Source organism: Palaemon carinicauda, chromosome 17, assembly GCF_036898095.1.
Source record: "Palaemon carinicauda isolate YSFRI2023 chromosome 17, ASM3689809v2, whole genome shotgun sequence".
NCBI lineage: Eukaryota > Metazoa > Arthropoda > Malacostraca > Decapoda > Palaemonidae > Palaemon > Palaemon carinicauda.
This window is the reverse complement of record NC_090741.1, coordinates 43,940,509-43,955,508: the sequence shown is the minus strand read 5'-3', so window position 1 is coordinate 43,955,508 and position 15,000 is coordinate 43,940,509. Positions and strand designations below refer to the sequence as shown.

At 39.0% G+C, this 15,000-nt stretch overlaps 2 protein-coding genes across 2 annotated transcripts in view; one reads left to right on the top strand and one right to left on the bottom strand.

Annotated features, from left to right (window-relative positions):
* LOC137656710 (whirlin-like) overlaps window positions 1-15,000 on the bottom strand; it is a 755,303-nt gene that overhangs the window by 110,329 nt on the left and 629,974 nt on the right.
* LOC137656049 (protein SpAN-like) overlaps window positions 1-15,000 on the top strand; it is a 38,914-nt gene that overhangs the window by 2,405 nt on the left and 21,509 nt on the right. Inside the window, exons 2-3 of the mRNA XM_068390226.1 lie at window positions 2,995-3,277; window positions 12,463-12,543. Coding sequence (XP_068246327.1) covers window positions 2,995-3,277; window positions 12,463-12,543 — 364 coding nt within the window. The remainder of the gene's footprint in view (window positions 1-2,994; window positions 3,278-12,462; window positions 12,544-15,000) is intronic.

The window sequence follows — 15,000 nt, the reverse complement described above, 5'->3', positions numbered from 1 at the left end:
TATATATATATATATATATATATATATATATATATATATATATATATAAAATTTCTCGTGTATACGTATACCCGAGCTTGTATCTGTTTGTGTACCGGCAGACTGAGGGAGTGAACACGACCTAGGTATATACATAGACGATGTGAGCGGATGCATTTAACGGGCTAGATATTAATGAAAAAAAAATAATCACCAAATTGTTATTTAAAGTCTATTTTATATTCATCGAAAGGTCAAAATGTCTGTCCCCATTTAGGATGATTAATTCTGAATATGAAATGAGTTTAAATTGTTTAATGAGACTACCGAGACATATAATGGACTCCCTTAATGCTCGCTTGAAGAATCTGTTCTTTGAGAGTTGAAAATGGACCGAGATAAAGTTAGAGGAGTCAGACAGCTGAGGGAATAGAGACCAAAGACATCGAGTAAAAGATGAAAAGTTCATGGAGCATTGAAAAGTAGTTTCGTTTTAGTTTATTATTATCATTATTATTATTATTATTATTATTATTACTTGCTAAGCTATAACCCTAGTTGGAAAAGCAGGATGCTATAAGCCCAGGGGCTCTAACAGGGAAAATATTATTATTATTATTATTATTATTATTATTATTATTATTATTATTATTATTATTATTACTTGCTAAGCTACAACCCTAGTTGGAAAAGCTGGATGCTATAAACCCAGGGGCTCTAACACGAAAAATAGCTCAGTGAGGAAAGGGAACTAAAATGAAATATTTTAAGAAGAGCAACAATATTAAAATAAATATCACTTTATAAACTATAAAAACTTTAACAAAACAAGAGAAATGAGATATAAGATAGAACAGTGTGTCCGAGTGTACCCTCAAGCAAGAGAACTCCAACCCAAGACAGTGGAAGACCATGGTACAGAGGCTATGGCACTACCCAAGACTAGAAAACAATGGTTTGATTTTGGAGTGTCCTTCTCCTAGAAGAGCTGGTTACCATAGCTAAAGAGACTCTTCTACCCTTACAAAGAGGAAAGTGGCCACTGAACAATTACAGTGCAGTAAGAACAAGGCAAACTGTAAGCAGTTCTTATGAGACCCTTACGGTTTGCTTGATCTATGCTCATGGTTCCAGAGATTTAAAAGTTGTTCATGAATAGCAGAGGCAAGGGACAGTGACATTACCCTATCAAGCAGGACAATGCCCTTGAGACTGACTATATATACATATGATCAGTGCCCAAGTCTCCTCTCCACCCAAGCTAGGACCTAGGAGGGCCATGCAATGGTTGCTGATGACTCAGCAGATAGACCTATAGGCTCCCCTAAAACCCGCATCCTTAGCTCACAAGGATGGTAAGGTTGCAGACACTAATGGCACTAACGAGACGGCCATTCATGACTGGCAGAAGCAAGGGACAGTGACATTGCCTTATCGAGCAGGGCAATGCCATAGAGACTGACCATATATACATATAATCAGTGCCCAAGCCCCACCTCCACCCAAGCTAGGACGAAGGAAGGCCAGGCAATGGCTGCTGATGAGAGCAGAGATCAATAGGCTCCCCCCCAAACACCCCATCCTTGGCTAACATATGTTGTGAGGTTGCAGCAACCAAAGGAAATAACGAGTTTGAGTGGGACTCGAACCCCAGTCTGTTCATCACCAAGCAAGGACGTTACCAAAAGGCCACCACTACCCTTAATAGATTGGAAAGATGAAATTTAGGTATTCAAGTTGAGCACTGGAACCGAGGAAGTTACTCAGCGTCGTTATGATTTGAGAGATATATATATATATATATATATATATATATATATATATATATATATATATATAGATAGATAGATAGATAGATATAGATATAGATAGATATATATACACACATATATTTTTATATATATATATATATATATATATATACATATATTAAAAAGATAAAATATAATCAAAAGAAATATTAAAAAAAAACATTCGCACAATGATACATAACATTCACTCATTTAAAACAAATTAACTATATAATAAAACACGTTTTTAACACCCTGGTCCTAGCCTGGGTGGAGAGGGGGCTTGGGCGCTGATCATATGTGTATATGGTCAGTCTCTGAGGCATTGTCCTATTTGCTAGGGCATTGTCACTATCCCTTGTCTCTGCCATTCATGAGCGGCCTTTAAATCTTTAAACACAGTTAGCAGCATCTTTTACAACCATTCCCGAAAGTAACAATAATAAAAAAAAAAATTAATTTTAATCGGAAATTCCCCGTGAAAATCTACTGTTCTCAGCCGTATTTCAGTAAAATACAGGCGACCGTAATTTTACCATAATTTGTTATTATCTTTTACTGGTTGGTGACCGTAATATCATTTCTTTACGTCAATATTATTTTTAGTATTACTTGCTAAGCTACAACCCTAGTTGGAAAAGCAGGATATGCTATAAGCCCCAGGGGTTCCAACAGGGAAAGTAACCCAATGAAGAAAGGAAACTAGGAAAAAGAGAATATTTTAAGAACAGTAACAACATTAAAATAAGTATTTCCTATATAAACTATAAAAACTTTAACTAAACAAGAGGAAGAGAAATAAGATAGAGCAGTGTGCACGAGTGCCCGAATATATCCGTTTTTAAAACTGAAAATGCCTGACAACATTTATTCCATGATTTTAAGTTTTTTTCCACGGCGTATTTTCAACAGTTCCGGTAGGCCCTGCTGCTTCCTCCGATGCCTTAGATGACCACGGAGGTAGCAGCAGTAGGGGATTCAGCATTATGAAGCTTCATCTGTGGTGGATAACGGGGGAGGGTGGGCTGTGGCACCCTAGCAGTACAAGCTGAACTCGGTTGAGTCCCTTGTTAGGCTGGGAGGAACGTAGAGAGTAGAGGTCCCCCCCCCTTTTTTTTTTCATTTGTTGATGTCGGCTACCCCCCGAAATTGGGGGAAGCGCCTTGGTATATGTATGTATGTATTTCAACAGTCTACACATTCTTACTTCTCTCTTTCAAAACAGGATAAAACAGTCTCGGCAGTATTGGAACCTATGCCTGTAGAGGACGCCATACTCATCGAGCTTCAGAAAAACCCACAAAAACTGTCTCATCAAGATGAGGGCGAAGGAGATGGCGTATTGTACGATTCTTTGGGTTCGCTCGTCATCGGTGACATGATTGTGTCAGGCGAACAGACCCAATACTGGTTCAGTCAAGTCCGTCGAATGGGGGCGAAAGACCCCCTTATGTTGTGGCGGAAGGAGAAGGGACATCCAATCGTGCCTTACAATATCAGCGGGGAAGGTAAGGTACTGCGCATGCACACATAGATTATATCAAAATATAATTTTCGAGTGGAGAAACCCAAGTGGTTATATAAATATAACAGCGGGGAAGGTAAATAAATTGTATCGTAATATAATTATTGGATGGAGAAACCCAGGGGGTTATATAAATGTTTCAGCGGGGAGGTAAGGTACTGCGCATGCGCACATATATTATATCATAGTATAATTTTCGGGTGGAGAAACCCAAGGGGTTATATAAATATAACAGCGGGGAAGGTAAATAAATTGTATCATAATATAATTATTGGATGGAGAAACCAAGGGGGTATATAAATGTATCAGCGGGGAATGAAAGTTACTGCGCATGCGTAGATAAATTGTATCATAATATAATTATCGGATGGAGGAACCCAGGGGTTATATAAATGTATCAGAGGGGAGGTAAGGTACTGCGCATGCATGAATAAATTGTAACATAATATAATTCTCGGTTGGAGAAACACAGGGAGTTATTCAAATGCATCAGCGGGGAGGTAAGGTACTGCGCATGCGTAGATAAATTGTATCATAATATAATTATCGGATGGAGAAACCCAGGGGGTTTTATAAATGTATCAGCGGGGAGGTAAGGTACTGCGCATGCGTAGATAAATTGTATCATAATATAATTATCGGATGGAGAAACCCAGGGGGTTCTATAAATGTATCAGCGGGGAGGTAAGGTACTGCGCATGCGTGAATAAATTGTAACATAATATAATTCTCAGTTGGAGAAACCCAGGGGGTTCTATAAATGTATCAGCGGGGAGGTAAGGTACTGCGCATGCGTAGATAAATTGTATCATAATATAATTATCGGATGGAGAAACCCAGGGGGTTCTATAAATGTATCAGCGGGGAGGTAAGGTACTGCGCATGCGTAGATAAATTGTATCATAATATAATTATCGGATGGAGAAACCCAGGGGGTTCTATAAATGTATCAGCGGGGAGGTAAGGTACTGCGCATGCGTAGATAAATTGTATCGTAATATAATTATCGGATGGAGAAACCCAAGGGGTTTTATAAATGTATCAGCGGGGAGGTAAGGTACTGCGCATGCGTAGATAAATTGTATCGTAATATAATTATCGGATGGAGAAACCCAGGGGGTTTTATAAATGTATCAGCGGGGAATGTAAGGTACTGCGCATGCGTAGATAAATTGTATCGTAATATAATTATCGGATGGAGAAACCCAGGGGGTTTTATAAATGTATCAGCGGGGAATGTAAGGTACTGCGCATGCGTAGATAAATTGTATCGTAATATAATTATCGGATGGAGAAACCCAGGGGGTTTTATAAATGTATCAGCGGGGAATGTAAGGTACTGCGCATGCGTAGATAAATTGTATCGTAATATAATTATCGGATGGAGAAACCCAGGGGGTTTTATAAATGTATCAGCGGGGAATGTAAGGTACTGCGCATGCGTAGATAAATTGTATCGTAATATAATTATCGGATGGAGAAACCCAGGGGGTTATATAAATGTATCAGCGGGGAATGTAAGGTACTGCGCATGCGTAGATAAATTGTATCGTAATATAATTATCGGATGGAGAAACCCAGGGGGTTATATAAATGTATCAGCGGGGAATGTAAGGTACTGCGCATGCGTAGATAAATTGTATCGTAATATAATTATCGGATGGAGAAACCCAGGGGGTTATATAAATGTATCAGCGGGGAATGTAAGGTACTGCGCATGCGTAGATAAATTGTATCGTAATATAATTATCGGATGGAGAAACCCAGGGGGCTATATAAATGTATCAGCGGGGAATGTAAGGTACTGCGCATGCGTAGATAAATTGTATCGTAATATAATTATCGGATGGAGAAACCCAGGGGGCTATATAAATGTATCAGCGGGGAATGTAAGGTACTGCGCATGCGTAGATAAATTGTATCGTAATATAATTATCGGATGGAGAAACCCAGGGGGCTATATAAATGTATCAGCGGGGAATGTAAGGTACTGCGCATGCGTAGATAAATTGTATCGTAATATAATTATCGGATGGAGAAACCCAGGGGGCTATATAAATGTATCAGCGGGGAATGTAAGGTACTGCGCATGCGTAGATAAATTGTATCGTAATATAATTATCGGATGGAGAAACCCAGGGGGCTATATAAATGTATCAGCGGGGAATGTAAGGTACTGCGCATGCGTAGATAAATTGTATCGTAATATAATTATCGGATGGAGAAACCCAGGGGGCTATATAAATGTATCAGCGGGGAATGTAAGGTACTGCGCATGCGTAGATAAATTGTATCGTAATATAATTATCGGATGGAGAAACCCAGGGGGCTATATAAATGTATCAGCGGGGAATGTAAGGTACTGCGCATGCGTAGATAAATTGTATCGTAATATAATTATCGGATGGAGAAACCCAGGGGGCTATATAAATGTATCAGCGGGGAATGTAAGGTACTGCGCATGCGTAGATAAATTGTATCGTAATATAATTATCGGATGGAGAAACCCGGGGGGCTATATAAATGTATCAGCGGGGAATGTAAGGTACTGCGCATGCGTAGATAAATTGTATCGTAATATAATTATCGGATGGAGAAACCCGGGGGGCTATATAAATGTATCAGCGGGGAATGTAAGGTACTGCGCATGCGTAGATAAATTGTATCGTAATATAATTATCGGATGGAGAAACCCGGGGGGCTATATAAATGTATCAGCGGGGAATGTAAGGTACTGCGCATGCGTAGATAAATTGTATCGTAATATAATTATCGGATGGAGAAACCCGGGGGGCTATATAAATGTATCAGCGGGGAATGTAAGGTACTGCGCATGCGTAGATAAATTGTATCGTAATATAATTATCGGATGGAGAAACCCGGGGGGCTATATAAATGTATCAGCGGGGAATGTAAGGTACTGCGCATGCGTAGATAAATTGTATCGTAATATAATTATCGGATGGAGAAACCCGGGGGGCTATATAAATGTATCAGCGGGGAATGTAAGGTACTGCGCATGCGTAGATAAATTGTATCGTAATATAATTATCGGATGGAGAAACCCGGGGGGCTATATAAATGTATCAGCGGGGAATGTAAGGTACTGCGCATGCGTAGATAAATTGTATCGTAATATAATTATCGGACGGAGAAACCCGGGGGGCTATATAAATGTATCAGCGGGGAATGTAAGGTACTGCGCATGCGTAGATAAATTGTATCGTAATATAATTATCGGACGGAGAAACCCGGGGGGCTATATAAATGTATCAGCGGGGAATGTAAGGTACTGCGCATGCGTAGATAAATTGTATCGTAATATAATTATCGGACGGAGAAACCCGGGGGGCTATATAAATGTATCAGCGGGGAATGTAAGGTACTGCGCATGCGTAGATAAATTGTATCGTAATATAATTATCGGACGGAGAAACCCGGGGGGCTATATAAATGTATCAGCGGGGAATGTAAGGTACTGCGCATGCGTAGATAAATTGTATCGTAATATAATTATCGGACGGAGAAACCCGGGGGGCTATATAAATGTATCAGCGGGGAATGTAAGGTACTGCGCATGCGTAGATAAATTGTATCGTAATATAATTATCGGACGGAGAAACCCGGGGGGCTATATAAATGTATCAGCGGGGAATGTAAGGTACTGCGCATGCGTAGATAAATTGTATCGTAATATAATTATCGGACGGAGAAACCCAGGGGGCTATATAAATGTATCAGCGGGGAATGTAAGGTACTGCGCATGCGTAGATAAATTGTATCGTAATATAATTATCGGACGGAGAAACCCAGGGGGCTATATAAATGTATCAGCGGGGAATGTAAGGTACTGCGCATGCGTAGATAAATTGTATCGTAATATAATTATCGGATGGAGAAACCCAGGGGGTTTTATAAATGTATCAGCGGGGAATTTAAGGTACTGCGCATGCGTAGATAAATTGTATCGTAATATAATTATAGGATGGAGAAACCCAGGGGGTTCTATAAATGTATCAGCGGGGAATGTAAGGTACTGCGCATGCGTAGATAAATTGTATCGTAATATAATTATCGGACGGAGAAACCCAGGGGGCTATATAAATGTATCAGCGGGGAATGTAAGGTACTGCGCATGCGTAGATAAATTGTATCGTAATATAATTATAGGATGGAGAAACCCAGGGGGTTTTATAAATGTATCAGCGGGGAATGTAAGGTACTGCGCATGCGTAGATAAATTGTATCGTAATATAATTATAGGATGGAGAAACCCAGGGGGTTCTATAAATGTATCAGCGGGGAATGTAAGGTACTGCGCATGCGTAGATAAATTGTATCGTAATATAATTATCGGATGGAGAAACCCAGGGGGTTCTATAAATGTATCAGCGGGGAATGTAAGGTACTGCGCATGCGTAGATAAATTGTATCGTAATATAATTATCGGATGGAGAAACCCAGGGGGTTCTATAAATGTATCAGCGGGGAATGTAAGGTACTGCGCATGCGTAGATAAATTGTATCGTAATATAATTATCGGATGGAGAAACCCAGGGGGTTATATAAATGTATCAGCGGGGAATGTAAGGTACTGCGCATGCGTAGATAAATTGTATCGTAATATAATTATAGGATGGAGAAACCCGGGGGGCTATATAAATGTATCAGATGGGAGGTAAGGTACTGCGCATGCGTGAATAAATTGTATCATAATATAATTATAGGATGGAGAAACCCAGGGGTTATAAAAATGTATCAATGGGTTATTAAGGTACTGCGCGTGCGTAAATGAATTGTATCATAATATTATTTTCGGATGAATAAACCCAGAGGATTATATAAATGTATAAATGTACAATGAAATCCTAGTGTGTTCACGTTCACTAGGCGATACTTTCCTAGTGAAGCGAGAACGTTACGTCACCAACTTTAGTGTCAGAAGACTTTTGGATTTGACTGTACATTGTCTTTTGAGACTTTCGTAATTTTCAGTGAAGAGAAAATTTGTTAAACAGAAAAAAAAAATGGAAAAGGTTCGGTGGGCCATGATATAATGAAATTCTTTACAACTAAATTTTGCAATATTGTCCTTTCTTAAATTTAGTTTTTATGTATAAAACAGTGTTTTACTTGCGTCAATCGCTTTAAGATATTCTGGAAACTCAAACTGACTTACAAAATGGTTTATCGAAATCCGTGTAGTAATTCTAAACTCAATAGGACTAGCCAAAGAAGATTTGATCTTCCACGAGTAGAAAATCTGGGGCTGGATTCAACTGTTAAAGATCTTGTAGAGCTAAATGGAAAGAAAGCAAAGTGAACAGAAGAAAAGTAGAGACCACAAGTGTAGTGTGAATGGGCCGAATAAAGTGAATGTGTTAACCAGGGATTGTGCGATGTGATTGTAAGTAAGTTTATTTAAAAAGATAATGAGCTTATTTATAAACAGTTGAGGGCAACAATGACACAAAAATTCCGAAAGTGTGAAACATAAGAGGGCAAGTTGAAATAGTTATCAGGGCGGAGAGAGAGAGAGAGAGAGAGAGAGAGAGAGAGAGAGAGAGAGAGAGAGAGAGAGAGAGAGAGAGAGAGAGAGAGAGAGAGAGAGAGAGAGCATCTGCCAATTGTATAAACTTTGGGCTTTCGTAGGTTAATAATGATTACTAATTTCTGCAGTTCATAGATAACTGAATAGAGACGTTTCAATTAACCTCTACGTTTTTACCCCACTGATTCTAAAATAATTTCAAATGTTAATTGTTCTCTGCCTCATTGTCAGATTTTCGGGACCTATTGAGAGAGAGAGAGAGAGAGAGAGAGAGAGGAGAGAGAGAGAGGAGAGAGAGAGAGAGAGAGAGAGAGAGAGAGAGAGATAACAAAACAATAGCATTACAGTGTATGTGTGTGTATGAAACACGTGCTGTACAGAATACAAATGGGATGGGAACCTATTCTAAAGTCCATTTACTCTATCCCAGGACTATGGGATAGGGAACTAATCTCCGGGATAGTGATAGTCCTGCCTTATGCAAACCGGAAGGTTATATGAACCATGGAAAAATAGAACAAGGACGGGACTACAATATATATATATATATATATATATATATATATATATATATATATATATATATATATATATATATATTTCAAAGGCTTAGAATAAACATAGATAGAAACTAGAGGAGCACTCAGTAGAGCACAGACCTCCACCGCGGCAGGGTATTTTTCGACCTTTTGCTCGACCTTGACCTTGACCTTTGACCTTAACATGTATTAATTGGCGTGGATTTCATTGCACTCAGATAAGACAACGATGTCCAAAGTTATGACTGATTACGTGAATTGAACATTTTGCTTGACCATGACCTTGACCCTTAACCTTGACCTTCCAAAATTTAATAATTTCCAGCTTTTTACATAACAGTTAATCCCTGCATGTTTCATTACTCTACGATTAAAAGTGTGGCCAGGAAGCTGTTCACAAACACACACACAAACAGGTGCGAAAACATAACCTCCTTCCAACTTCGTTGGCGGAGGTAAATATGCAAGCTGACGACCAATCATGATGCCAAATTTACCAATGTTAAAATCCACAATAATAGACAATGTCTCGACTATGTCCTAATACGACTGCAATCTATTCACAGGCTTTATCCGCTATATTATTATTATTACTTGCTAAGCTACAACTCTAGTTGGAAAAGCAGGATATGCTATAAGACCAGGGGCCCCAAAAGGGAAAATACCCCAGTGAGGAAAGGAAACGAGGAAAAAGACAATTTTCTGTAACAGAAATTACCCGTCTCTAACCCTCCAATCAAACGGTTAAAAAGAAACGAAGTCATATTCATTCCAAGTGTAATATGGCGAAAAAAGGAAGAGATATCCATTTTAATGAAATAATGCTACACAAATTAAGTTCGTTAAGACTAGAACGGAGAAAAAGGTGAGAAGTATTAAACTTAGATTTAAGGGAAAACAGAGAATAAACATATTGGTAAATATTACATTACATAAAAAAAGCCATGTTATATGTAGGCCACTGAATAAGATTTGAATACCCAACCCTAGTCCGTAACTTGAGAACATACATGAAGGAACTGGACACGCAATAACTACAATAAGACTTTTATCAGTAGCAAAATCTTCAAAATGAACGGCCAGATCACTAATTCATAGATATTCAAGCAAACTTGAAGCATTCTTTTAAAACCTATGCCACACAGTGCCACATTTCCTTTCTTCTCACAGGTGTAAATGGGGGCAACTAACAGCGTGAACACCTGACATAGGGGTGCAGATAAAGTCACTAACGAACCCCGCTGACGAAGACACCGACTGTCCCTTTTCCGAATGAGGTGCCTACGAGAAACTCTTCCTAAGACTATTTTCTCTGCACATGACATTATTATTCCTGTGGCTGTTCAGACAATTCGCTTCCTTTTATGTTCTCGGTCTTTCAAAGTGACTTTGTATATTTTAACAGATTTCAATTAGTAAAAGCTTGTCGGTATTAAGTGAAAGTTTGAAGTTGTAATAGAATATCGACGAGACATCGTTTATAATTGTGTATTTTAACCTTGGCCGGCATTATAACAAAACGAGGGATGAAGCTGCAACACGCATCCCCTGCCCCCCCCCCCCCCCCGTCCAGTCATTTAACCCCTTAAGAGGAATATTCTAGTTCCTAGTTTAAAGGTTTAAAGGCCACTGATGACTGGCAAAGGCAAGGGACAGTGACATCCCCCCATCAAGCAGGGAAATGCCCTAGAGACTGACATACACATATGATCAGCGGCAAAGCCTTCCCTGCACCCAAGCTAGGACCTAGGAGGGCTAAGCAATGACTGGTGATGACTCAGCAGATAGACCTATAGGCTCCACTAAAACCCGCATCTTTAGCTCACAAGGATGGCGAGGTTGCAGCCACCAAAGAAAATAACGAGTTTGAGCGGGACTTGAACCCCAGTGTGGCGTTCACCAGTCAGGGACGCTACCACATTGGCTACTACAACCGTAGTAGAAACCTTTTATGAGATGAAGGGGAAAATCCTTTTGAAGAGATTTTTAAAGGTCAAGGTGTGGCTAAAGTGAATGGGAAGGGGTCAGAGGTGCAGGGGTCAAAAGCTTCACATTGTATTGAAATATAATGCATTACCCGTTAGTGATGTCACTCATTGTAGAAGGAAATAGGTCAGGTGTATGAGGCTTGCTTATACGGTCTTAAAACATGATGCAAACTGTAGGATGTATTTCTGGTAATATATATAATTTATATATATATATATATATATATATATATATATATATATATATACACATATATATAAATATATATATATATACATATATATACACATATATATATATATATAAATATATATATACATTTATATATATAAATATATATATATATATATATATATATATATATATATAAATATATATATATAAATATATATATATATATAAATATATATATAAATAAATATATATATAAATAAATATATATATAAATAAATAAATATGTATATATATAAATAAATAAATAAATAAATATGTATATATATAAATAAATAAATAAATAAATATGTATATATATAAATAAATATATATATATATATATATATATATTATATATATATGTATATATATATACATAAATATATATATATAAATATATATATATAAATATATATATATAAATATATATATATATATATATATATATATATATATATATATGTATATATATATATATGTTTATATATATATATATATATATATATATATATATATATATATATATATATATATGTTTATATATATATATATATATATATATATATATATATATATATATATATATATATATATATTCAATATTCTTACTCTGATCGCATGTAACATCTTAAATATTCCATTTTCATTCTCACCTCTCTTTCTTTCCTTTTTTGGTTAATTAATGAGACCTCAAACTTCTCTCTCTCTCTCTCTCTCTCTCTCTCTCTCTCTCTCTCTCTCTCTCTCTCTCTCTCTCTCTCTCTCAATAATGATATTTATGGTTTTTTTTACTCTCTCTCTCTCTCTCTCTCTCTCTCTCTCTCTCTCTCTCTCTCTCTCTCTCTCTCAATAATGATATTTATGGTTTTTTTGAAGGAGAAAAATTCCTGGCCGCCGTCAAAGATGGAATGCAGCATTGGGAAAACACCACTTGCGTTCGATTTCGATCTGTCAAAGGTGATCATTAAGTTGAAGTGTTCTGTAAACGCTTCGATGCCGCTTCATTTTCATCCCCCGCTTCAATTCATCCTTGCTGCCTTCAACTCAGCAACTCGGCTTCCCTCAGCCTCGTTCTTCAAAAAAGCAGAGTTGAAGGTTTTCATGGACGGGGGTTCATTTCTTCTCTTTGCTTTCTCTTAATGTCAACTTCCTACGCTTCAATGCTGCCAATTTTGAGCCACACTTCAGTTTGAAACCACCTCGCTTCAATGGTGTTAAATTTCAGCCTCGCTTCAGTATGAAACCACCTCGCTTCAATGCTGCTACATTTCTTCTCTTTGCTTTTTCTCAATGTCAACTTCCTACGCTTCAATGCTGCTGAATTTCGTGCCACACTTCAGTATGAAACCATCTCGCTTCACTACTGCTACATTTCTCTTTGCTTTTTTTTTCAATGTCAACTTCCTACGCTTCAATGCTGCCCATTTTGGGCCCTACTTCAGTTTAAAAACCATCTCGCTTCAATACTGCTTCATTTCTTCTCGTTGCTTTTTCTCAATGTCAACTTCCTACGCTTCAATGCTGCCGAATTTCAGTCCCACTTCAGTATGAAACGACCTCGCTTCAATGCTGCCGAATTTCAGTCCCACTTCAGTATGAAACGACCTCGGTTCAATGCTGCCGAATTTCAGCCCTACTTCAGTATGAAATGACCTCGCTTCAATGCTGCCGAATTTCAATCCCACTTCAGTATGAAACGACCTCGGCTCAATGCTGCCGAATTTCAGCCCCACTTCAGTATGAAACGACCTCGCTTCAATGCTGCCGAATTTCAGTCCCACTTCAGTATGAAACGACCTCGCTTCAATGCTGCCGAATTTCAGTCCCACTTCAGTATGAAACGACCTCGGTTCAATGCTGCCGAATTTCAATCCCACTTCAGTATGAAACGACCTCGCTTCAATGCTGCCGAATTTCAGCCCCACTTCAGTATGAAACGACCTCGCTTCAATGCTGCCGAATTTCAATCCCACTTCAGTATGAAACGACCTCGCTTCAATGCTGCCGAATTTCAGCCCCACTTCAGTATGAAACGACCTCGCTTCAATGCTGCCGAATTTCAATCCCACTTCAGTATGAAACGACCTCGCTTCAATGCTGCCGAATTTCAGTCCCACTTCAGTATGAAACGACCTCGGTTCAATGCTGCCGAATTTCAGCCCCACTTCAGTATGAAACGACCTCGCTTCAATGCTGACGAATTTCAATCCCACTTCAGTATGAAACGACCTCGCTTCAATGCTGCCGAATTTCAATCCCACTTCAGTATGAAACGACCTCGCTTCAATGCTGCCGAATTTCAGCCCCACTTCAGTATGAAACGACCTCGCTTCAATGCTGCCGAATTTCAATCCCACTTCAGTATGAAACGACCTCGCTTCAATGCTGCCGAATTTCAGCCCCACTTCAGTATGAAACGACCTCGCTTCAATGCTGCCGAATTTCAATCCCACTTCAGTATGAAACGACCTCGCTTCAATGCTGCCGAATTTCAATCCCACTTCAGTATGAAACGACCTCGGTTCAATGCTGCCGAATTTCAGCCCCACTTCAGTATGAAACCACCTCGCTTCAATGCTGCCGAATTTCAATCCCACTTCAGTATGAAACGACCTCGGTTCAATGCTGCCAAATTTCAGTCCCACTTCAGTATGAAACGACCTCGCTTCAATGCTGCCGAATTTCAGCCCCACTTCAGTATGAAACGACCTCGCTTCAATGCTGCCGAATTTCAATCCCACTTCAGTATGAAACGACCTCGCTTCAATGCTGCCGAATTTCAATCCCACTTCAGTATGAAACGACCTCGCTTCAATGCTGCCGAATTTCAGCCCTACTTCAGTATGAAATGACCTCGCTTCAATGCTGCCGAATTTCAATCCCACTTCAGTATGAAACGACCTCGGCTCAATGCTGCCGAATTTCAGCCCCACTTCAGTATGAAACGACCTCGCTTCAATGCTGCCGAATTTCAATCCCACTTCAGTATGAAACGACCTCGCTTCAATGCTGCCGAATTTCAATCCCACTTCAGTATGAAACGACCTCGGTTCAATGCTGCCGAATTTCAGCCCCACTTCAGTATGAAACGACCTCGGTTCAATGCTGCCGAATTTCAGCCCCACTTCAGTATGAAACGACCTCGCTTCAATGCTGCCGAATTTCAATCCCACTTCAGTATGAAACGACCTCGCTTCAATGCTGCCGAATTTCAATCCCACTTCAGTATGAAACGACCTCGCTTCAATGCTGCCGAATTTCAGCCCCACTTCAGTATGAAACGACCTCGCTTCAATGCTGCCGAATTTCAATCCCACTTCAGTATGAAACGACCTCGGTTCAATGCTGCCGAATTTCAGCCCCACTTCAGTATGAAACGACCTCGGTTCAATGCTGCCGAATTTCAGCCCCACT